Source organism: Acomys minous (genome assembly GCF_964271855.1).
Source record: "Acomys minous genome assembly, chromosome: 13".
In the NCBI taxonomy this organism is placed as follows: domain Eukaryota; kingdom Metazoa; phylum Chordata; class Mammalia; order Rodentia; family Muridae; genus Acomys; species Acomys minous.
The window spans coordinates 48,648,965-48,674,540 of NC_140495.1; the positions used below are offsets into that span (position 1 = coordinate 48,648,965).

The 25,576-nt window shown below is 46.3% G+C and overlaps 1 protein-coding gene across 3 annotated transcripts in view; it reads left to right on the forward strand.

The window, feature by feature from the left end:
- CGNL1 (cingulin like 1) overlaps positions 1-25,576 on the forward strand; it is a 157,689-nt gene that overhangs the window by 42,387 nt on the left and 89,726 nt on the right. For all 3 annotated transcript variants that reach the window (XR_014773639.1, XM_084752913.1, XM_084752914.1), the window contains exons 2-7: positions 4,336-5,952; positions 7,400-7,494; positions 9,287-9,392; positions 15,716-15,817; positions 16,610-16,758; positions 17,668-17,803. Coding sequence is in view for 2 of the 3 variants with exons in the window: in XM_084752913.1 (XP_084609039.1) it covers positions 4,351-5,952; positions 7,400-7,494; positions 9,287-9,392; positions 15,716-15,817; positions 16,610-16,758; positions 17,668-17,803 (2,190 nt within the window). In the remaining variant the exon portion in view is untranslated. The remainder of the gene's footprint in view (positions 1-4,335; positions 5,953-7,399; positions 7,495-9,286; positions 9,393-15,715; positions 15,818-16,609; positions 16,759-17,667; positions 17,804-25,576) is intronic.

Below are 25,576 nucleotides of genomic sequence, written 5' to 3' on the forward strand. Positions count from 1 at the left end.
TGTGCATACATGTGGAGGCCAGCGAGCCTTGGGTGTGGTTCCCCAGGTACCACCCACCTTTCTTTCTTTCTTTCTTTCTTTCTTTCTTTCTTTCTTTCTAACTCAGGGGTCTTTCTCTGGCTTGGGATTCATCAATTCTGGCCAGCAAACTCCAGAGATTTGCCACGGCCTCCCCAGCACTGGATTACAAGCCTAGGCCATCCTCAGCCCCAGGTTTTTATTTTTTAAATGTAGGTTCTGAGAGTTAAACTCAGGCCCTCTTGCTTGTGTGGCAGGCACGGCACTGATTGAGTCAACTCTCCAGCCTCCATGGAGGGTCTAGTGTGGGTATTCCCCCACGAAATCCTGCCTCCCCACTGGCCCTTCCGCCATGTCCTTTAGGAGTGAGTGTAGGGTCATTTGAAGTATTAACTTGTTCGTTATTAGCCTGGCAGTGGCTCCCCTCTGACAGTCAGGGCATCACACCCAGGGGAAATTACTTTTTGGTTTATGGCTCACTTTTTATTTCCTGGATTTGCTCAGAGGTGCAATGAGGCTCACCAGCTTTCCACCTGCCTCTTAGTTGCTATTTTAAATAAATATGGCAAAGCAGAATTATCCATACAAATCAAATGGAGCCACCTGAACCTTGATGCCAGGTATCATGCTGAGTGCTTGGGCATCATTGTCCTGGGAGAAGAAGCCACAGTAAGATTTACCATGGTCTGGCAGCCTTTCCTTGGAAGCCAGGATACCCTATGGGAGTTAGAGTGGAGAGGCGGGGACACATGCACCAGCCTTACGTGACTGATCATGCTCGATGCTCATGTGTGATGGCCCAGAGAGAGGCCATCTGGTATGTGTTTTGAGCTCTGCCAGGAGTTGAGTCTTTGTTCCCACACACATACCCATTGATCTCACTAACTAAAGCGATTAGCATCACTTAGCAGCCTTTTCAGAAAGTCTTACTTCCACTCCAAAACACCACTTTTCTTTGCCAAAGTGCTACAATGTTGCATCCTGGCAATTGATCAGCAGTTGCTTCCAAATTATGTAAGCCCTTGGTGGGGCTGCCTGATGCAGCAAATGTGTCTGTGATGTGTCTTAGGATCTGACACCAGGCCTGGTGCCTGCAAGTGGAGAACAGCTCTCTTTAGATTCATTCATTCATTCATTCATTCATTCATTCATTCAGTGTTTATGCTTTGATCAGGTAGGAAATCTACATTTGCTTAAGGCACCCAGCTGAGAAATGTCATCATTCTGAGTAAAAGTCAGGTGGAGGTTTATTGTCAAAGAAATGTGAATTGTGGATGGAGCTGGGGTTGGAATAAACCATGGTGGCCATATTCAAAAACTGAAATGTAACTAATGTTGATTGTAGCAACTGTGGCAAAGGACTCTTAAAAGGAGCTTCTCATTAATGAATATCAGAAGATTTTTATTAGTTTTTATTTTTACTTTTATTTTTATTTTTGATTTTTTGAGACAGGATTTCTCTGTGAATCCCTGACTGTCCTGGACTCACTTTATAGACCAGGCTGGCCTCAAACTCACAGTTATCTGCCTCCCGAGTGCTGGGATTAAAGGCGTGCACCACCACACCCGGCAGAATTTATTTTTATTTTATTTTATTTTATTTTTTTATTGTAGAGTCAGCATGAGTATAAGAAGAGATTATTAGTGACTAAAAAACAAAACAAAACAAAACAAAAAACAAAAAACAAAACAAAAAAACCCCAAAAGCCTGTTTAGCAAATAGAACACAAAACAGTCCCAGTGGATGCATTTGTTTGTATAGATGGGGGATGTTCACTTAATACCTATAAGGCTCTGGGCTTGGTCCCCTGTACTGCCCACAGAAGATTTGTAATGTAAAGAAAGTCCTATGATGCTGCAGAGAAAATGGGTCAAGATGTGGCTGGTGAGTTTGGTACTGGTCACCATGCATTGTTTCATGGGTCTAAGGCAAGGTCACCTGTTTCTAGAATAGAGCCTTCCCGCCTTCCCCACTCCAAGCCCACCTGGTCTGTTTTATGACACCAGTAGCCCTTCCTGTAAGCAAGCCTGATTCAAACCATTGGGCGCGCGCGCACACACACACACACACACGGATGTAATAAAAGACGGTCAAGTTAAATTCAAAGTTTGTCTCCTTTTCTCAGCCCTCCTCAAGTGACAGGAAAGAAGTCAGCACACTGAGACCCACCATAGGGAGGGTGTGGGTGGAGGTGTCAGCGGAGGAGTGCCGATGGAGGGGCAGGGGCAGGGACTGCACTAGCAGAAGGAAGCCCAGAAGCTGACTGCCTTTGACCTTGTAGCCTAGATTACTGAAGAAGGCAGGGGAGAAGGGTCAAAATTCAGGGAGTTGCTTAAGGACCTGGAGAATTGGAGCGGTCAGCCCTCAGAGTGTTCTCAACACCCTAGACATGGGACTGGCCTTCCCCATGCCTTTCCCTGACTCCAGCAGCAGCAGGGAGAACAAAAGAAGCTGGAATGAGTGGTGCGCGGAGTGAGAGGGACCCACAGCAGCGGGCTGTGCAGTTGTCTTCTGCCACATCGTAGGACACATGTGTAGCCCCCCAGTGGAATGACAATGCCTGCTTCTGCCCCCCTGCACTCAGGGAGGCAGGTGGATCGCTGTGAGTTTGAGGCCAGCCTGGTCTACAGAACAAGTTCAGGACAGCCAGGGCTACACACAGAAACCCTGTCTCGAAAAACAAAACAAAAACCAAAACAAACAAAAGAGCAGTACATGTTCTTCATCACTGAGGCATCTCTCCAGTCCCTAGCACTATTTTTAAAAAAAAAAAACAACCAAAAAAAAAAAAAAAAGAACAGATTAAAAAAAAAAGAGACAACCAAAATATTTGTTTATATTTTAGTAGCATAAGCTGGAAATGGAAGGAAGAAGGGATGCAGCTGGGTAGAGGGAATGCTATCTCTCGGCAAAACACCGTGCACATGCATTTGAAACTCTGGATTATAGCAGACAGCTTTCTTGGGAAAGTCGCTACCAGAGTGGACTGCAGAATAGGAAGGAAGGCTCAAGAGAATGCAGGAAACTAGGAAAGCTGCTACCTGTGAAAAGCAGTCGCTGGTCTCCTGGGGTCTCTCTGGCTGATGCAGTTTCCCAAGCTGGTTTCTGCCTGGGGCCCTCTGCAGTAGGCATGTTGGGCTGTCCTGCTTAGGGTCAGCTCTGCGGGCATCAGGCAAGGGTGGCCACACTCTGCACAGGAGGAGGCAGTGGTTCTTGGCATGGTGTCAGGACCCATCACAAAATAGAGGTCTGGAGTCTTATCCCCCTCAACTCCCAACCCCCAAGAATACTTTTCAGATGAATATGCCAGGTGAACTTCTTGTATGAAAAAAAGATTTTTAAAAAATGCCATCATTTATTCTCATTGCTAATTTCACAAACACTTTCTTACAGTAAAACAAAAAGTCTTAAACATTGTATTTAGATAGTATTAAAGATCTCAAAGCTAGGGAAACTGGAGTGTAGCCCAGTTGATTAGCATGCATGTAGCACTAGTTTTTTTTTTTTTTTTTGCCAGCACTGTGTAAACTAGTCATGGTGATACCTAATGATCTGAGTGCTTAGGAGGTGGAGGCAGGAGGATGAGTGTTGAAGGTCATTCTTGGACACATAGCAAGTTTGAAGTAAGCCTGGGGTGAGTAAGACCCTGACACAAGGCAGAGAGGAGGTGGACGGCTGGATGGCTCAGTGGGTAAGGTGCCCGCTGTCAGTCCTGATGACCTGAGTTCAACTTTTGGCTGTACAAGTACCAGAAGGTGAGAACTGACTCCTGTGTGTTGTCTTCTGATCACATGCTTAGTGTGGCACTCGTGCATATACACACATGTGCACACACATATACATACACACGATAAATAAATGTAAACGATTTTAAAGCCAGATGTGCATGTAAGAGGGCTGAGGAAGGGAAGAGAAAGATGAGCCTTGGATTTCCTTAGCTCTTTTAACTATTTTCATGGAAAAGTACCTTGTCCTTAATTGCAGGCAACCAGAACACCCTCTCGGTTAAAGATAAATAGGGCAGAGTGTGAGGAAACCTACTAAGGGGAAAATGATCAGAATAGCTGAAACCCAGGGCAGAGCTCTGCCAGAGGTCAGGTCATTACACCAGACACTGCCCTCAGGCCAGGACTGTAGCCAGTGCTGGGAAGCCAGCCATCAAGGCCTCAAGGACACCCAGACAGGAGTGCAGGACAGAGAAGTGCTCAGCCATGGCTTCTGAAGTCTCTGAGACCCTGACATTTCCCCCTTATAATCGACCCAGTCTTTGCCTAAACAGGTGTGATTCTAATCACTGTCTTCTTTGCTCTTGTCAGCCGGGACAGTGAACCATGGAGCTGTATTTCGGTGAATACCAGCATGTGCAGCAGGAATATGGGGTCCACCTGAGACTCGCCAGCGATGATACCCCAAAGCCAAGGAATTCCCAGCCCTCAAAGGCAGGCTCCTATGGCGTCAGTATCAGGGTCCAGGGAATTGACGGCCACCCTTACATAGTCCTGAATAACACCGAACGCTGCCCAGCAGGTACACCTTTTCCAGAAAACGGGCCACCACCGTTTCCATCTTCAATGATAAATAACCTGCCTCTACATCCAAGCAATGGAACCGTCTTGAAGGAGACCGATTCCGAAGAACTGCAGCTTCCAGAAAACCCGTACCTGCAAACTAGCCCGATAAGAAGCCAGAAGCAGTCCTCCCTCCAGGAGGTCAGAAATGGAGTTCTAGAACGCAAGGACGGGCCCACAAAACTACCGCATGTGCTCAACTTCCAGAGGCACCCAGAACTTCTGCAGCCTTATGACCCCGAAAAGAATGAGGTGAACTCAAAACCTCACCGTCCCCAGAGTCCCTGGCTGCGAAATGCGTCAGAGGAAGGGACCAACAATAAGAAGGCCCGGAACTGCTTTCCCAAACGTCGCGGTTCCCAGCCCAACAGCCCTACTTCGGAAGATTTAGCCAAGACCAACATGACGGCGATCCGTCTCTGCAGCTCTGTGGTCATAGAAGACCCCCAAAAGCAGACCTCAGTGTGTGTGAACGTACAGCAGTGCGCCAAGGAGGGGGTGGGAGAGGAGGCTCTGTCCCCTCTACGGAAATCCCCTGCTGTCCCTAGCCCACAGGCCTATTCCGAGAGCAAGAAAAGTAGACCGGATGTGCTACCCTTCCGGCGACAAGATTCCGCAGGACCCGTCCTGGATGGAGCTCGGTCACGGAGGTCTTCTTCGTCATCCACGACTCCCACTTCAGCCACTTCCTTATACAGATTTTTACTAGATGATCAGGAATGCGCCATCCATGCTGACAACGTCAACCGCCATGAAAACAGACGCTACATCCCTTTCTTGCCAGGCACTGGGAGGGATATTGACACCTGCTCAATTCCTGGTGTGGACCAGTTAATTGAAAAATTTGACCAAAAGCCTGGCCTTCAGAGAAGAGGAAGGTCTGGGAAGAGAAATAGGATCAATCCGGATGACAGGAAGAGATCTCGAAGTGTAGATAGTGCCTTTCCGTTTGGTCTCCAGGGAAATGCAGAGTACCTCACGGAGTTCAGCAGGAACCTGGGCAAGTCTAGTGAACACCTCCTTCGGCCATCCCAGGTTTTCTCCCAGAAGTCAGTGGCCCAGGAGCATCGTGAGAAACACAGTCCTAGTTGCACACTTGTGAAGGGGCAGAGTGCCATGCAGGGTACTCAGGGTGCCCAACCCACGCCTCTCCTGCAGAACAAAGATGAGAAAGTTCTGAACAAAGGAAGTCAGGAAAGTGTGGTGGCTCGTGCCTCCAACCTTCCAGCACAGAGTAAAAAAGAGGAAGAAATCAAAATAGCCACTGCCACGTTGATGTTACAGAACCGGGCTGTGGCTACCTCACCTGATTCTGGTGCCAAGAAAATTTCAGTGAAGACATTTCCTTCCGACTCTAGTACTCAGGTAACACTTGTGTTTTTCCTTTTTAAAATTTTTGTTTTGTTTTCATTTTTAATTAAGCTTATTTAGTTATTCTTTCTTTCTTTCTTTTTTTCAAGACAATGCCTCTCTGTGTAGCTCTGGCTGTCCTGGAACTCCCTGCGCTGTAGACCAGCCTGGCCTCAAACTCACAGAAATCCACTGGCCTCTGCTTCCTTAAAGGCATGCACTACCAATGCCCTGCTATGTTTTTTCTTTTCTAAGTGGCCTAAGCAAGGTGCTTTAGGTATGAGTGCCGAAGTCTTTTTTTGTTTTGTTTTGTTTTATTTTTTTAGACAGGGTTTCTCTGTGTAGCCTTGGTTGTCCTGGACTAACTTTGTAGACCAGGCTGGCCTCGAACTCACTGCGATCCGCCTGCCTCTGCCTCCTGCTGGGATTAAAGGTGTGCACCATCACCGATTGGCTATGCCCTAAGTCTTGAATCAGTAATGGAACATTTGATGATATTTTTTGTGTGTGTAAGTACACATTTACATATGTGTACACAAACATAAGTGTGCAGGTGCATATGTGTGCAGAGGCCATAGGTTGCCACCCAGTGTCTTTCTCTGTCACTCTACATGTTATTGTTTGAGATGGGATCTTTCACTGATGTGGCTACACTTGCTTCCTGTTTGTCCCCACCTCCCCAGGGCTGGGAAGAGAGGCATGCCCGGTGACCTCTATATGTGTGCTGGGGATGGGACTTGATCTCACACCTTCAGAGCAAGTGTTACCAACTGAGCTGCTTTTGTATTATTATTATTATTATTAAAATTATTATTATTATTATTATTAAAATTATTATTATTTATTATTATTATTATTATTATTATTATTATTATTATTAATTTATTTTTAATCAGGTTATATCCCACTGCCAACTGTATAGGTACCTAGGTTGTTCTGAGTGCTGCTGGGCTCACTTCTTCGCAGAAGAGCACACAGAGAGACTCCATGTCTGTTCAGTGTGTGAAGCCTGGATGTATATGGACTGAATTTTAACACATAGGTTCTGAGGTTGGGTTTGTGTCCCTGTGGGTGGCTGCGCTGCTTTCTGGTCTGAGAAATTAGGTTCATCCTAATATAGGTTAATTGCACAGTGATAGATTCTAAGTGGCATATTGAATGTTTTGATAGTAACAGTAAAAAAAAGAATAAATAACAGTAATAAAAACAATGATAAGGCTGGTGGGTTCCAGGTGCTATATTAAAGCATTGCACCAGCTCTGTGTGGGCATTCCTGTCAGCTTTCATTTGCCACTGAGAAAATCCAGGGCCTGTGAAGTCACTCGCCCAAGGGTACAAAGCACATAGATGCTGGGCTGAGGACAACATGAGGAAGGTGCCAGAAGCCTCTGCTTCAAGCCTGTTGCCATCTTCCTGGGAGTGTCACCCTCCTGGCCTAATAACATACTTTATTATGTTCCAGGCCACACCAGATCTCTTAAAAGGCCAGCAGGAGCTCACACAACAAACCAACGAGGAGACGGCCAAGCAGATCCTTTACAATTACCTGAAAGAAGGGTGCGTGATTTTCCTTGATGAACGACAATTGCTGTCTCTGGCAGAGGGTTAACTTTTATCTCCTTTTCTATCTGAGCCATTTGAGGGTTCCGTCTCTACGGATACAGGGGGCAGGGAAGGACATCCTTTGTAAGACAATTAAAAATATAGAGATTTTCTATTTGTGTATGCGTGTGTCTGTGATGTGTGCACATGTATGTACAGGTGCACTCAACGTTCATGTTTGCGTGGGGGGGGGTCAGAGGTCAAAGTCAGGTATCCTCTTTCATCCTCCACCTTGAGTTTCTCTAGACAAGATCGCTGCTCACTGAGCTTAGAACTCCCAGTTTCAGGTAGCCTGGCAAGCCAGCAAGGCCCTGGGATCTGCCTGTCTCTGCCTCCAAACACTGGGGCAGCTGGGATCCAAATTCAGCATCGTTTACTCACTGAGTCATCTCCCATGCCTTAAATCAGTGTTTTTTAAAAAAGACCTTCATTGCATCAAAGCAAGTTTGGGGGTGGGGAGGTCTGTTGGCCTGTCAGTGTTGAGCTGGGTCAGCCCCCACCTTGAGGTCTTCCATGCCACTGCAGTCGCTTTTTGGAAGGTGCAAGTGGATGCTCCTCCTTTCTCCCAGAGGGAGCCTGGCCTCCATGATCCTCAAGTACCGTTGAGGCATCTGAGAACAGTGTTTTCCCAAGTCCATCTTGGGAGACTTGGTTCCAGCCATTTTGCTTTTTTCCCTCTATGCCAACTGTGCTAAGATTCTGGAGCCAGAATGCGACGTTCTGTCGTGGTCCTCTCATGGAGTGGTTACAGGGGAAGGCGGAGGCTTTGCAGTAGGATGGGAATGAAAACTGGCTACCTGAGTTGTGCAGCTGTCAGCACTGGGTGCTTGTGGTCTGTGACTTAAGATTGACCTGTCAGAGTGACAGAGCTGACAAAGTGCATTCACAACACAACACAGGGACTCCAAAATGACCACAGAGCTTTTTGATGCTGACAGTGAGTGGGAGCTTCACCCTGCAGAATTAAGGCAGAGGAACTTGTGGTTTCTCAAATCCCTTCCCTTCCCTTCCCTCTCTCCTCTTTTCCTTTTCCTCTGCTGCTTCCCCTTCTCTGGGCTCGCTCTCCCTCTCCTCCCCCTCCCTCCTCCCCCTCCCTCCTCCCCTCCCCCTCTTCCTTTCCCCTCTCCCTTCCGTCCTCCCCTTCCCCTCCCCCTCTCCCTCTCCCCTCTCCCTTCCCCTCTCTTCCCCCTCCCTCCTCCCCTTCCCCTCTCCCCTCCCCTCTCCCCCTCCCTCCTCTCTCCTCCCCACCCTTTCCTTTCCTTCTCATTTGATTTGTTGAGAGACAGGTGAGATGGAAGTTAATAGTAGGTGCCTGTTTAAGGAATTTTATTTTAAATCCCTTAATTGCCAGGGGTATGGTAAAATGAGCTGATTATCCATAGAAGTGGAGACAAAGGGCAGCTGTTGGACAGTCTCGGCTTTGGGGCTTCTTTCTCTTAAACATAGGTGAAATAAGTTTGTTTAAAAGCGTGAGTGTGTGTCTAGTTTTGGGGCAAATAGGAACGTGGAGTCAAGCAACAGCTCACTGTGCTTTGCTGAGCTTGTTATGACTGCATCTGTCATGCTCAGAGACTTGGAAACAAGTGGTAAGGTCCCTCCCTCCTGCCCATTAAGACTTGATTGACTCAAGCCACTTGCAGTTTACCTTAAAGGGCTTTGCGTTGTGAGCTTGAGGGCGCCTGGGACCTTCTGAGGCCGATGATTCGATAATTCGTCCTTTGATGTTTTCTCCATTGCTGCTCCACAGAGGCACAGACAACGAGGACGCCACCAAAAGGAAGGTGAACCTGGTCTTTGAGAAAATCCAGACTTTAAAGTCCAGAGCTGCAGGGGGCGCACAAGGAAGTAGTCAAGTAAGTTTTGTAGTCTTTGTGTTTTTTCAGTGTGTTCAGCATGGACTTTGCAGAGGGTCTGCTTTCTTCAGCTGTCTGTTGGTAGCACTAAGTGGGGTGCCCCTCAGGGAGCAAGGGGCGCCTCAGATGATCAGCCTGGCTTTGAACACAGGTGAAACGCCTTAATCCAAAATACCCTAAGACCTCAAACTTCTTTGGTGTTGATACAGTAGGCGTGGAAAATTCAGTATCTGATCACATGCGGGGACCTGAACACAAACTTCTTGTCCTGCAGAAAGCCATTAGGACAATTGTATAAAATCACCTCTAGGCTCTGTATATTAGAAATTTATGAAGTTTAAGTGAATTTTACATTTCTACTTGTGTTCATAAAATGTCTTATTCTATGCATGTGGATATTTCAATCCCAAAACAATAATCTCAAATCTGAATTACTTGTGGAGCCAGCCACCTTGGAGAGGGTATCATGACCTTCTGTAGAAACAGAATATTTGTATGTGTCAGCCATTCTCTTTTCTAGCACTCGGCATGCCCGTGTCTGTGCTATGAACGTGAGGGTGGTGTCGTGTATGTGTACATGCATGTATGCATATGTATACACTACCATAATTCTGACTTGGCAACTTAAAACTATACAATCTGTTTATACACAGCTTTCAGGAGCCGTGCCTGATTATTCTTCCCATTAAGAAAATTATATGGCGTTTCATATAAGTGTACAAGGAATTTTAGTTGTTTTTCACACCCAATCCTCCTCTCTGATAATTCTTGCTTTGAGACAGGGTCTCACTGTGTAGACCAGGCTGGTCTCAAACTCACAGAGATCTGTCTGCTTGGGCCTCCAGAGTGCTACTGAGATCATCTGTTTTTTCCTTTTATTTACGTACATGTTCTGGGAATGACACAGCCTTTGGGTTGGATGTTAAGATTGCCATTATAAACCACATGTGGTGGTGCACGCCTTTAATCCCAGCACTCAGGGAGGCAGAGGCGGTTGGACCTCTATGAATTAGAGGCTAGCCTGGTCTACAAAGGAAGTCCAGGACAGCCAAGGCTACACAGAGAAACCCTGTCTCGAAGAAAAACCAAAAAAGCAAAGCAAAGCAAAGCAAAACAAAACAAAACAAAAAAAGGTTTCCATTATGGATCATGGACTTGGGGCAGTGAGGCAGACCTGGGGTGGTCCAGTCACGGCATCCCTTCTCCGAACAAGATGTCTGCACTCAAAGCGATCTTTGTGAGAAGGCAGGAAGACAAGGTGTTCTAGGTTGGAAGAGTGGCACGGACACTATTAAGAATTGTGAGTTTGCCATGCTTATGTTTCTTGAAGTAATTTTATGTAGTTGCTACATGAAACCAGGATGTGGGAAGAGCAAGATAGGATGTTTTCATTCTAAGCTACCATGAAAGACATTTTTATTTTCTTTTGAGACAGTCTTTTTTTTTTTTTCCCAATTTGTGACTCCAGACAGGATCATAAGAGGTGGTGTATGCCCACCTTTCTGGGTTTTATGGAGAGTTCCTTTACCCTTCTGTGCCAGCTTCTTAAATAGTACTGGGCCAGGCATAGTGGCGCACGCCTTTAATTCCCAGCATTCAGGAGGCAGAGGCAGGTGGATCACTGTACACCTTTAATCCCAGCACTTGGGAGGCAGAGGCCAGCAGATCACTGTGAGTTCCAGCCCAGCTTGGTCTACAAAGTGAGTCAAGGACAGCCAAGGCTACATAGAGAAACCTTGTCTCAAAAAACCAACTCCCCCCTCAAAAAAAGTACTATGACAACCTTAAAAAGGCACAGGAAAGGGCAATTCCAAAGGACCTAAGCAGCTCAACAAAGCTGGGCCCGGAACCTCTGTCTTCTCAGCCACATGGCCTGGGCCTTCCTTTGATCAGTGTGGGGTCTGAGGCAGACCCATGTTGGGCACTGAGTCCAGCTGCATTCGTGCGTGCGTGCGTGCGTGTTGGCCTCCAATGTCTGGACAGAAAGCTGAGACAGAGTCTTATGTAGCTAAATCTGGCCTTGAACTTGTGACTTTGTTGCCTCCAGCTCAGTGTTGAGATTACATGTGTGTGCTCCCATATCCCTTTACATGATGTTGAGCATGGAACCCTGGGCTTCAGGTACATCTGGCAGCACTCTACCAACCGAATTGTATCCCCAGCCCCCATGAATGGAATTCAGACAGACACAAATGCTATTGTATTACAGAAGTTTACTCCGTTTGTTGCTTCTAGAGAGAAGATTAGAGAGAGAGAGAGAGAGAGAGAGAGAGAGAGAGAGAGAGAGCGCGAGCGCCTTTATGAAGCCGTGCTAGCTTGAAAAAGAGGAGGATGAGATTTCTGGCACCACGCAGTGTCTGACTTTAATTGCTTGAGTTTCCACCTCCCTCTCTCCTTCTAATGTTCTGAATCTGATTCTTTGCTGGCAACATTTTAGAGTTTTATCTCTTGGGGGTGTGTTAAGTGATTCTCTGGGAGAGAATGTTCCAGTGTTTTCCTTATGGGCTGAGACCATCTTGGAAACAGCAAAGCAGATAGGGGTTTTGTTTGTGGTTTTCTTTCCTTTCTTTTTCCTCCCTCCCTTCTTGCCTCCTTCCCTCTCCCTCCCTCTCCCTCCCTCCCTGGGTTGGTTTAGATTCTAGCTTGGACTGCCTCCGCTCCTCTGCAACAACTTGGCACTCCTGTGATCTGCGGTGGGGCTCTCGTGCCCTCCGCATAGCGTCTCTTCCAGGTTTATGATACACAACCCACACCTGGATCAGTGACTTGTGAGCCAAGACTCTGCCTCTTCTAGCTTAGATTCCTGCTTTTATCTCCTCACCTCAGCACTTAGCGGTAGGACTTTAGCCAATTCCTCTTGCGAGCTTCATCCTGCTATCACTTCCGTGGTAGAAAAGAAACAAGAGCCCTTGATATCCGCACTCAAGCAGCGCCATGCCTCCTAACAGACTGTTTAATCTGGCCCCTCTTCTTGGTGGAGGTGCAACGACTAGGAGGAGAAAGGCAATTTGGCCCAAATGCATGTATTTGCGCAGGCTGACGGTGGGGAATGAAAGTCGTCCTGGCAGTCGTGGGGCATTAGCCCAGGGCAAGGACGGTGTAGAAAAATGGAGGGTCCAGCAGCACAGAGACATGGCCTCCCAGAGAACTTCACACAGCAGGTGTTTCTTCAACAAATACTTTTATGCTGGCTTATTTGGCTTGAACTCAGAGTAAATTGCATGAGTCCTAACTGTTTCGTTGCTGGGTTTTTAACACAGATTTGCATCTGTGCTAACCCTACTCAGATCACAGACAGTGTGCTCTCCTCACCCAGAAGTTACCCTGGGAGCTTTTTCCCAGTCAGTCAGATCCTCTTTCTGGCGGTAATCACCATTTGACACTCATTGGTCCAGATTAGTTTTACTTATGCTTCCTGATTACTGTCTGCGCAGCTTTACTCTTCAATATTGTGTCAGTGAAATTCACTAATGTTTTATTTATGACTATTTTTTTTATTACATACTAGTGTGTGTGTGTACTAATGTGTTTTTGGTGAATGTTTCTAGATTGGGACTGTTAGTAATAAAGCTATAGTGGACATTAAACACTATTTCACCCATATTCATTGTAACCGACACACACTCACACATTTCTCTTTGGTTATGTATGAGCAGGAGTGAACTTCCAAGTCATAAAGTGCACAGATGTTTTGCTGTGCATACTGTGAATGGCTTCAGGAAGTGGTAGAACAATTTACACTCCCACCAGTGGCGCATACAAGGCCCGGTTGTTAGACCCTGACGCGAGGACCCTCTGTTCTGTTGCACGGATTCTATGTCTGTTCCTCTAGTGTGAGCTCTGAAAGCTAGTTATGCCTGCCTGCCAACTTTATACCTTTCCTGTTTTCTTCAAATTGGCTTTTCTATTTCACTTTTCCAAACAAATGCTAGATTTTCCAGAGGTGGGAGTGGACTGGGCGAAGCTGGAGAGATGGCTCAAGGGTAAATAGTTGGCTCTTGTAGCGGACCTAAGCTTGGTTTTCAGCTCTCATGTCATGTGGTTCACACTGTAATTCCAGCTTCAAGGGATCCTGGAAGCACATATACACTCATGTGCATCACACACACACACACACACACACACACACACACCAATAACAACAATAACAAATCTTTAATAAAAAAGGAGAGGAGAGGGAGAAACAAGGACTGTTGTCTGGGGTTACACTGGGTATGCAAATTGCTTTGTTCAGGTTGCCATCTTCAAGTGACTGGTCCCCTACAGATGTAAGCATGAAATGTCTCCCAGGTATTTGTGTCCTTGGCTTCTCCTGTTGCCTCAGACGTTGTTCATTTTGGTGTGTTCCCTCTCCATTCATTCTATGTGTGTCTGTGTTTCCTGTGTTTCTGTTTTCTTCCATTTCAGGAAACCGTTCTATTCTGTCCTGTCCTTTCTGTGGTCCATGGGCTCTCTCAATGCTTTCTCAAATCACTTTGTTCAGCCTTCTGTTTGAGGCATTGTTTTTATCTGACAACTTTAGAGACACGTTGGTCTTTTGGCTCCCACGGCTTCCCTAGAAGGCAGGCAGCATTCTTAGTGTTGCTCTGCTGAGAGAAATACATCTTTTCTCTCTAGCTGCCTTGAATATTTGGTCTTCCATTCTTGGAAGTTTGAGTGGGATGTGCTTGGATGTGGTTTTCCTGTGCTGAGTTCTTGACACTCATCAGATCTGAAACACTCTGACCATTTGTCTATAGTATTTCTGTAATGTTCTGCTCTCCTCAGAATCCAGTTGCAGGTATTTTGTTGCCTGTATTTTAAGTTTTCTTATGGTTCCTTGTTCTGTTGTGTGTCTGCGTGAGTGTCTATGTGAGTGTTCGCTGTGTTTCTCTCTGTGTGTGTCTGCATGTCTATGTCAATGTTTGCTGTGTTTCTCTGTGTGTGTATCTGTGTGAGTGTCTATGTGAGTGTTCGCTGTGTTTCTCTCTGTGTGTGTCTGCATGTCTATGTCAATGTTTGCTGTGTTTCTCTCTGTGTGTATCTGTGTGAGTGTCTATGTGAGTGTTCGCTGTGTTTCTCTCTGTGTGTGTCTGCGTGAGTGTCCATGTGAGTGTTTGCTGTGTTTCTCTCTCTGTGTGTCTATGTGGATGTCTATGAGGGTGTTTGTTGTGTGTCTGTGTGTGTGTGTGTGTGTGTGTCTGTGTGTGTGTGGTGTGTCTGTGTATGTCTGTCTGTGTGTCTGTGTTTGTGTCTGTGTATGTCTGTCTGTGGTTTCATTTGATATATTGGATACATTATTCTGGATCTCTCTTATTTTTTTAAATTAAAAAAATATTTTTTGAGATAAGGTCTTATTATTGTAGTTCTGGCTGTTTTGGTACTCACTCTGTATACCAGGCTGGCTTCAAATTCACAGACTTCTGCCTGCCTCTACCCCTGAGTCCTTGGATTAAAGGTGTGCACTTTTCTCTTAATTTTTCAAGTTCATTGATTTTTGTTTTTTGGCTTTTTTTTTTAAGGTTAAAGACTTATTATTTTAACACATCCTGAAACAACCCTCTTCATCCTTCTTTTTAATTTCATATACATATGGTGTAGGATGAAGTTGATATAGAGACTCTTGCTGAAGTCTCTTTGACCATAGTGTGTGGGTCAAGGCCTCTCATCAAAGCCACAACTCACTGATACAGCTTATTTGACTAGCTCACTTGCACGGGGAAGGCAGAGACAGGAAGATCCCCAAGGCTCACCCTAACCTACCTAGCTAGGCTCAGGCCAGCTTTTTTAAAATGGAGATTATGTTTTGTTTTGTTTTGTTTTATTTTTTTAAAGGTGCCTTAAGACCAACACCTAAGGTTGTCTTTGGGCTTGCACACGCACACACAAGCAGGAAGACACATATTCTAAATTTAGTACCTTAGTATTTCATAATATGTCTGCAAGATGTCCGATAAATCTACCACCTCCCTTGAATGTTAGTCGTTTTGGAAATCTGGTGAGATGGTCCCTGGGACTGTGGTGAAAGATATAAGAGAGATTATGAGGAAGCGTCACAGTCACAGTTGCCTGTGGGGGAGTGTTCTGCTGTGGGGGAGTGTTCTGCTGTGGGGGAGTGTTCTGCTGTGGGGGGGAGGGTTCTGCTGTGGGGGAGGGTTCTGCTGTGGGGGGGAGGGTTCTGCTGTGGGGGAGGGTTCTGCTGTGGGGGAGGGTTCTGCTCTAGGGGAAGGTTCTGCTGTGGGGGAGGGTTTTGCTGTGGGGGGGAGGGTTCTGCTGTGGGGGAGGAGAGCTAAAGAAAAGCATCTTGAGCATTTAACCGAGGAGATCTTTGCAATTCATTGCAGGTTTTGAATTCTCCACCTGAAGTCAACGATCTAGTGGATCAGAAGAACAAATTGATCCTAGAAGTGTCTGAATTACAGCAGCAACTGCAACTGGAGAGGAAGGTAGCTGCTGGCTCTTAGACCTTTCCTATTTCGGTCCTGGCAGATAAGGGTTTTCTTTTAAAAAACACATTGAGATGTCCAGGTGAGGTGAAAGTCATTTTTGCCCCTAAAAGAAACATTCCTCTCATCCCTGAGCACATTCCTTTGGATTTGGTGGCTGCTAGCCAAAGAATGGCTTAAAGCAACCGGAGCATACAGAAACTGTTTGCTTTGAGCAAATGGAATATTGTTACAGGCAGGCAGACCAGTAGGAAGCTAGGTGTATTGTTCTTACATAAAGCATTTCAAGTTAAGTAGTAGAAACAGCAAAATGAGGTCTAGCTGTGTTTGTGTTGTTTTTATTTTAAAAGCATTCAATTCACTAAATATGGATAGTTCATATTCCCCCCTGGACCTTCTCAACCTTAATTATATGGTTTGACTGAGTTGCTTCATCATGAAGGAACAAGTGCCTGGGTTCTGTTAGTGCTTACAAATGGGTGCCTGGCTGCGGATGCAGCTCATATGGTAAAGTGCTTGCTCAGCACACATGAAACCCTGATTCCGGCCCTAGCACCTCATAACCCAGGCATGGCAGTGCACCCCGTACTCTCAGCACTTGGGAGGCGAAGGCAAGAAGCTCAGGGAGTCCAAGATCATCCTTGGCTGCATAGCCAGTTTGCTGTTAGCATGGGCTACGTGAGACCCTGCCACAGACAGACAGACCGACTGACTGACATGGAGATGAGGGTGGTGTTGTTTCAGTATTGATGGACAACAGAGGTATTTTAAAATTATACCGACTCATCTTAGAACCATCAGAACATCAAGGAGGAGAGAGAAAGAATGAGAGGGGACTTCGAAGAGCTGCGAGGCCGCCACCAGAGCCAGGTAGAAGAGACAGCCACCCTGCGGCGACGCCTGGAGGAGACTGAAGGCGAGCTGCGGAAACACTTGGAAGAGTGAGTATCCAGCTGGAGCACCCCCTTCCCCCTTCCCCCCACCCCTTCCCCCCCTTCCAACCCCCAGCTTCTTGAGTCATATGTGGCTAGAACCTTCTGTCCTTTGCACACCTCTTAGCCCTCCAAATGTTTTATCAAGGCCACTCACCTTTCTTTCCCTTTTTCCCTCTTACAAAAATGTGTAGCTGGATGTATAAGCAGGGAGGTTAATAATTATTAAAACGCTTTGTGTGTCTTATAAAGCTTCAGCCCCGACGGGGGGTGGGGTGGGCCTGGGAGGGGCATCTTGCAGCAGGTGAGTGAGAAGCAGCTGCGGCTCTGAGGGGCGATGTGTTCACAGGCCCCCGGCTTACGCACTTTCTCCAGAATGGGCTGGTCTGTGTGATATGCACACTTCTGCTCAGTTTGTAGAGAGGAAAAGCCACTCCAAGGCCCTCCCTGCCATATTAACCTGGGAAACTCTGGTGGCAAGGAATCTAAAACCAAGGTCTGATTTTCTTTCTGGACACATCTTTGCAATCACACCCAGAGATGTGTTTTTCCTAATCTCCTAGGTACTTCTCTGTTTGATCAAACTGTCAATCAAGACTGACCACAGGCATTAACTTGATGATTCGCCTGTTTTATAGTACTGGATGGTTCTCCTTGGTTTCAGCCATTTCTTCATATTCTATGTCCAAATTCTAGTACTTCCTGGTCTCTCTTTGGTAGAAAATGTCCATGCAAACCTGTCCCATTTTGCTGGTGGGAGCTCTCATCTGACATTTTGGCCAAATTAGACTGTGGACCCGAGGAGGCATCTTGGGGCTACAGGTGACCATGTGATCGCCTGAAAGTCTGTGGTCAGACTGAGCGAGGACTGAGGACCCCAGTAGTCTATCTGATGGACCTCCTCTTGTCGCCTGCCAGGCTGTTCCAGGTGAAGATGGAGCGGGAACAGCACCAGACTGAGATCAGAGACCTGCAGGACCAGCTGTCGGAAATGCACGATGAACTAGACAGTACCAAGCGGTCTGAGGACAGGGAGAAGGGAGCCCTGATCGAGGTAAGGGGGGCTGTGGGTCAGGTGTCAGCCCCACCTGCCTCGGAGGATGGGGCTTGGGGGATGGATGCTACAAGCAGCCTTCTGTTATGTGCATTTCTTCCACTGGCTTCTGCATCTACATTCCGTGAGGCCATCCATCCATCGTGGTCTTAGGAAAGCTTTTGACCGTGCTGAGAAGTAGGAAGAATACTATGTCAGAGGCTGGGAAGGAAGCTCAGCTGGTTAAGTGCTGGCTGGGCACCCATGAGGTTGTACAACCGTGTAAAAAATTAGCCGGACAAGCAATCCTAGTGCAGGGGAAGTAGAGACGGACAGACCCCCAAGGTGTGCCCGCCAGCCACCCTAGCCTGTTCAGTGAGCTCCCAGCCCAGAGACCCTGGGCCAAAAAACAAGGTGCAAGGCACCGAAAGAGTGACTTCTGGCTTACACCCCACCCCCACCACTCACATACCACAGTTACGTGAACTCATGTACACATGCTCACTTACATTCTCTCTCACACACTCACACATGTATAGATGCAGTCTTACACATTTATAGATGCTCTCATAGACATACAATCACATGCTCACACCGTAACATATACTCACACACTCACACATAGAGAATAGTATGTCAACACTCATCAATTCTCAGCACAGATCAAGGAGTTGTCAATGTTGTGCCATATTCCTGCATTAATTTTTTATGTCCATCTATTCATTCTTGAAGTAAATTATGGATAAGATCATATTTTACATTATTATTATTATTATTTTTTTAGAATTTAGGGAACTTTCTGACATAGTTACAATACCCTTATGGTAACTAACATGTTTATGGTTTCTATAATATAAATTTAATGAGTCTGAATACTCAGTCAGCTGAGTCTACTTAGCAGTTGATGTAGTGAGTTCAGGGCTCCTCCCAAAAACAAATTTTCCCTGGGGATAAATTCCCAGGGATGATGTCAGTGGAGAACTTACGCATTTCAGTGGATGTTACTGCAAAGCCCAGAGGACAGAAGACATTCCTGGAGTCTGTGCTGACATGCCCTGGGCTCCGTCTCCATCTTCTGGAGTCTGTGCTGACATGCCCTGGGCTCTGTCTGCATCCTCTGGAGTCTGTGCTGACATGCCCTGGGCTCCATCTCCATCCTCTGGAGTCTGTGCTGACATGCCCTGGGCTCCGTCTCCATCTTCTGGAGTCTGTGCTGACATGCCCTGGGCTCTGTCTGCATCCTCTGGAGTCTGTGCTGACATGCCCTGGGCTCCATCTCCATCCTCTGGAGTCTGTGCTGACATGCCCTGGGCTCTGTCTGCATCCTCTGGAGTCTGTGCTGACATGCCCTGGGCTCTGTCTGCATCCTCTGGAGTCTGTGCTGACATGCCCTGGGCTCCATCTCCATCCTCTGGAGTCTGTGCTGACATGCCCTGGGCTCCATCTCCATCCTCTGGAGTCTGTGCTGACATGCCCTGGGCTCCGTCTCCATCCTCTGGAGTCTGTGCTGACATGCCCTGGGCTCCATCTCCATCCTCTGGAGTCTGTGCTGACATGCCCTGGGCTCCGTCTCCATCCTCTGGAGTCTGTGCTGACATGCCCTGGGCTCCATCTCCATCCTCTGGAGTCTGTGCTGACATGCCCTGGGCTCCATCTCCATCCTCTGTAGTTTGTGCTGACATGGCCTGGGCTCCATCTCCATCCTCTGGAGTCTGTGCTGACATGCCCTGGGCTCCATCTCCATCCTCTGGAGTCTGTGCTGACATGCCCTGGGCTCTGTCTGCATCCTCTGGGGTTTGTGCTGACATGCCCCGGGCTCCATCTACATCCTCTGTTTTCTTCGTCCACTCCATCTTGTTCTAGTTTTGCATATTTTCCTTCAACACAGCCAAGTGCTGTCCATCATCTTTGCTTCTTCCCCCATTTCATTTGCAGCAGACTTCCGAGTGACAGAGCAAAAGAACAGTTTTCACGATTTAAGTTATTTTGAAGTGTGGCCATATTTTTCTAAAGTGAAGTAATTCTAAGATGAACTATATGCTATTTTATTTTTCTTGAGATAGGGTCTCATGTAGCCCAGGTTAGCCTCAAACTTGCTATGTAGCTGAGGATGACCTTGAGCTTCCTGCCTCCACCTGCAGATGAATACAGCAGCTCCCTGTTTATGCTGTGTTGAGGGCGAGCCCCGGGCTTCATGTGTGTGAGACACTCACTCTACCAACGGGCCCACACTGCAGCCAGTGCCTTTAGCTCCCTAACACGCCCTACTGACTGCTTATTGTGAACCCGATTTAAGGGTAGGTTTGTAGGTGTATAGATTGGTTTGTGTTAGTTGGGGATGAGGATGGGGACTCTGGCTTTGATGATGTGGTCAGACCACAGCTGGAATGGGAACAGGGCACATCTCTTCTTAAATGTTGTCGTCACTCTCCTGAAAGACCTGTGTCACCTGTAGGAGGAGGTTGGTGGAGAAGTTGTTAGCAGTTGTGTCTCACCTGCTTTGTCTTGCTCCTGGGAAACCCCTTCTTGTTTTCTAGTTTGCACAGCACTAACGAAGAGGATTCCATCTCCTAGTCTCACTTTCAGTTTCTCCTTTGTATCCTAATAAGAAGTAGCCTGGAGACACTTGATAGCAGATTAGAGTTAGAATCCAGTTTTCCATGACTTTCGCCTGAGAACAGACTCTTAAACACGATGAACATGGAATCCATAAGCTTTTGACTCTTTGTTGAGGCCTGGATGCTTGGTGCGCTTGTGTAGCAGTCCGGATTTTTCATGAGGCCTCTCTCTTTTGCTGTGGTACTGGAGACTGAAGGCAAGGCCCTGGGCACTCTAGGCACATGCTGTGCCATCGGCCCCACCCTGCCCAGAAATTCATCACTTTTGGTTAAGTAGCATCAGATCTCTACATGGAATCTGCACAATAAGACTAGGAAGAAAAAACATGCCTGGATATAGTGATGCACGCCTTTAATGCCAGCCCTTGGGAAATAGAGGCGGGCAGATCTTTGTGAGTTGGAGGGTAGCCTGTCTATAGAACAGCCAGAGCTACACAGTTTAAGACTCTAGCAAAAAGAAAAAAAAAAGTTTAAAGGAACACACATAGTCGAGATATTTGTTTTCTTAGGCTAAGAACTGGCGTGTAGGGAAGATGTATTATTTGTAGAATTCCTGGGTCTATGAACATTTTCTTTTTGAAAGTCAGGGTCTCTTTCCTGTACTTCAACCTGAACTCAAACTCACTAACTCACTTTATAGGCAAGGTTGGCCTTGAACTCCTGATCCTCCTGTCCACACCTCCTACATGCTGGAATTGTAGGTAAGCAGCACTCTGCCTGGTTGCTTTTGTTTTTTGTTTTTTGTTTTTTTTTCATTTTTTTAAAATATGGGGCTGAGGATAGAGGCAAGAGCTCTGCCTAATGAACTACATTCTTAGCACACAAGAACTACATGTGTGTGTATATATGTGTGAGTGTATGTGACTATATGTGTGTGAGTATGTGAGTGCGGGTATACATGAGTGTGTGTGTATGAGTGTGTGAGTGTACAAATGAATGTGTGTTATGAGTGTGTATGTGTGTGAGTGTATATATATGTGAATGAGTGTGTGTATGTGTACATTGTATATGAGTATATATGTGTGTACATGTATGTGAGTGTATGTATATATGAGTGTATATTTGTATGTATGTGTATGTATGTGTGTGCGCTTATATGTATGTGTGTGAGTGTGAGCATGTGAGCTTGTATGTGAGTTTGTGTTTGTGTATGTGAGAGTGTGTGTTTATGTGTGTATGTGCTTGTATGTGAGTGTGTGCATTTGTGTGTGTGCGTATACATCCATGAGTTCTCATGTATGGGGTCAGAAGGTAACTTTTAGGAGTTGGTTCTCTCCTTCCACTTTGTGAGTCTCAAGGGTTGAACTCATGTCATCAGGCTTGGTGGCAAGCACCTTCCCCTACTGAGCCATCTCATTGGCCCATGAGAGCCATTTCTTAACTCTAATACAAAAATTATCTTAGGACTAATTTTTGGTTCTTTTTTGTGCAATCTGGTGGCATCGGGCGGGTCTGTGATGAACAGATGTCACTGACAGGGCTGAAGGGCTGAGAGGTGGCCCTTTCCCACAGAGTCTCCTGAGGCTGTCCTCCTGGCGTTCAGGCCCTTCAGCCTCTCTGAAATGTTCGGTTTTGAGATCCTGGAGATAGTTGGTGCTTAGGCACTTCCAAAATAACCACGGACTATGATAGTTTAATATTACATCGATTCTAGTATAAGTGACTGAGAAATGTTGTGGTTCTCACCAGCCATCCTACATTTTCTGGCCCATCTGTCAGTTCAGTGGCTCTCAACCTTCCTAATGCTGCCACCCTTTAACGTAGTTCCTCATGTTGTGACCCCCCCCCCAGCCATAAAATTATTTTTGTTGCTACTTTATAACTGTAATTTGCTACTGTTATGAACAGTAATATAAATATCTGATATGTGGGATATCTGACCCCATTGAAAGGGTCATTCAAACCCCAAAGGGGTCACAACTCAGTCTGAAAACTACTACATTAGAGCCAAAAAGAAAAAGAAAAAGGAAAAGAAAAGAAAAAGGGCTGGGTGTGGTGGTGCACTCGAGAGGCAGAGGTAGGCACATCTCTGAGTTCGGGGCCAGCTTGGTCTACAAAGTGAGTCTTGGACAGCCAAGGCTACATAGAAAACCCTGTCTCAAAAAACCAAAGGGGGGGGGAAAGAAAGAAAGAAAGAAAAGAAAAAGAAAGACTGAATTCTTTTGGGCACATGCAATACAAAACCTTCTTTACCCCTGCTGCAGGCATGTTCTACCCCTGCTGCAGGCATGGTCCAGATGTAGTTTTCTTCTTTTGGTGTGCAGGACTGGGGGGGGGGCAAATGGGATGCATCTCTCTGTGGTCAGGCTTGCAGCCCTGGGACAACTCAGTGCCCGTTTCTCATCAGCCTGCTGTTAGGATCACTGGCTGCCGCAGTGGAAAGCAGCCTGCTGGTTTTAGGTTCTGGCTGTTTCTTTGCTTTAGTTTAGAGAGATAGACCCTCCCTAAGCACCCTACCCCTGTGCACCGTTCCAGCCTTTTGTAGTCAAACAGCACTCTGTTCTGTTTGCATCTACCTTTAGGTCACACATAGTGTCACTGTTCAGCTTTCTTGGGGGTTTTGTGGTCAGGTCTGTGGTCACTATATGGGGAAAAGAAGGTACTAGGTTCTGTGTAGGCCACAGCCTCGATCTGAGTGTGTTTGAGACTGAGAGATAGGCAAACAGGCAGGTGGATAGGCAGAACAATACAGAGATAGATAGATAGATAGATAGATAGATAGATAGATAGATATAGAGGAAATGCACACACACACACACACACACACACACACACACGTGTGTGTGTGTGTGTGTGTGTGTGTGTGTGTGTGTGTACATATATGTGGCTTCTAGAGGCAAACCTTATTTCCCAAATGCCAGCTCTATCTTGATATCTGAGATAAACTGAGAATTTGCCAAGCAGGCAAGCCAAGCATGGCTGCCAGGAATTCTCTAGGGGTACTGGTCTCTGTCTCTCCAGAGTTGGGACTGAATGCACCTGCCACCAGGCCTGGCTTTTTTTTTTTTTTTTTTTTTTTTAGCAAGTGTGTTCTGGGGACTGAACTGGGGTCTTGGTGCTAGCAAGGTAACTACTGTACTCACTGAGCTGGCCCCCCATCCCCACATGTGTGACATTGGAGGTGTGAGAGCTCCTGCCTTTCTCATTTATGGATGGACCGTGATCTCTTTGAATAGTCATTTGTTTGGATTTTTAGAAAATAGTATTATTCTCACATAATTAATTGCCAAACGTAATTAACCTTTTTAGATCTTCCCTTATCTGCCCTCCATAGACACTAGAGGTTTGTTTTGTTTTCTTTAAATTTCTTACTGCATCCATCCATCCACCCATCCATCCATCCATCCATTCATTCATCCATTTATTTATTTATTTATTTAGTGGGGGTGGGCACGCCCTGTCAGTTCTTTGCTTCTAGCACACAGATGCTGATGATCAACTCAGTGACCAGGCTTGAGAGCTAGCACCATTATATGCTGAGCAGCCTCACTGCCCCACACTAGGTGTGAAATGCCTGGTTCCCTGTCACATGTGGTCCATCTTGACTGAATGAAGGTTTGGAAATCAGTGATTCTAAGTAGCCAGGTTTCCTTTTGTTTTGTTTTAGTATGTATGTATGTATGTATGTATGTATGTATGTATGTATTTATATATTTTTGTTGTTTTTGACTGTAGTGTCCAGAGAGGTACATTTCTCTCTACTGGACACGTGTTTATATATTCAGTTTCCCTTAGTTTCTCTCTTCTTTATTTGATATAATTAAGCCTTCACACATTAAAGTGAACTTTTGGAAACCATGTGCCTGTTGGTCTCCATTCTGGAAACTACTGTGTGATATGGCAAGATATAATCTGATTGGATTCGAGCAGCATGGCCCATTTAAGTGACAGTCCCAGCCACAGATAACATGCTGTCAGAGTAGGATGAACCGCAAAACCCTCGGGCTTTGACACGCCTTGGCGGCAGCACGAACACAGATATGTCTTGCAGAAGATAAGGGTGAGAAGAGGAACTGCCCTATCTAAGAACAACTGAAAAATGTGTGAGAGCAAAAGCAGGAAGTGGTGACGCTGATGTTGCTGGCAGGAGGCGCCATCAAGTCCTAGAGAGGTCGCCAATAGCAACAGCAATGATAGAGTTCTGGGCCTCTTCAAAAAAAAAAAAAAAAAAAGAGACAGGTAGAGATAGAGATAGCCAGGTGGTCCCTTTACTGAACGTTAGGATGAGAAATTGTCAGGCCTTAGGGATGGGTGTCCAGGCTTCATGGGCGCTCATCACTGCCTGCTGGTGGGCTTCTGGTCTGTGCTGTGGTCTCCCACCTGTTTGCTTGCTCCAATCTCACAGCAGTTTAACCTGTGGTGTTTCACAGGGGTCGCATCTCAGACATCCTGCACATCAGATATTTACATTGTGTTTCATAACAGCAGCAAAATTACAGTTATAAAGTAGCAATGAAAATAATTGTATGGTCGGGGTGGGGGTCGATGGTTGGGGGGTCACCAGAACATGAGGAACTGTATTAAAAGGTCACAGGATTAGGAAGGTTGAGACCCACTGGTCTCAAGGGAAGGAAAGCCTTCTCCTATTAGCTGTTTTGCTTGTTTGTGTTTATGATCCAGGCCCTTTATTTCTTTCTGTACATTGGGCCATGAATTGGTACGGGATGGGCTCCAGCAGCTCAGGTTCCTTCCTGTCAGCCCTCACACGGTGAACTTCTCTGTGTGGCACAGGCTGGTGCTGCAGCTGGACACAGGTGCCCTTCTCCTTGGCTTCCTTCTTCTGGTCACTCTCCTTCACACGCTTCAGGAAGCTGTTCTGCTCTTAGAGTGCACATTGATGCTCTTGGCGAGAATCTTGCCCTTAACCTGCTTGTTCACAATGATGCCCACGGGATGCTGGGTGACACTGTAGACTCTTCTGGTTTTGCCGTGGTAACACTTATGGAGCAGTGCCCATTCCCTTGATGTCTATAACATCACTTTTTTTTTTTTTTTTTTTTTTTGGTTTTTTTTGAGACAGGTCTCTCTCTGGTAGCCTTGACTGTCCTGGACTCGCTTTGTAGACCAGGCTAGCTTTGAACTCACAGCGATCCTCCTGCTTCTGCCTCCCAAGTGCTGGGATTAAAGGTGTGCACCACCACGCCTGGCTCTAATATCACCTTTTTTTTTTTTTGTA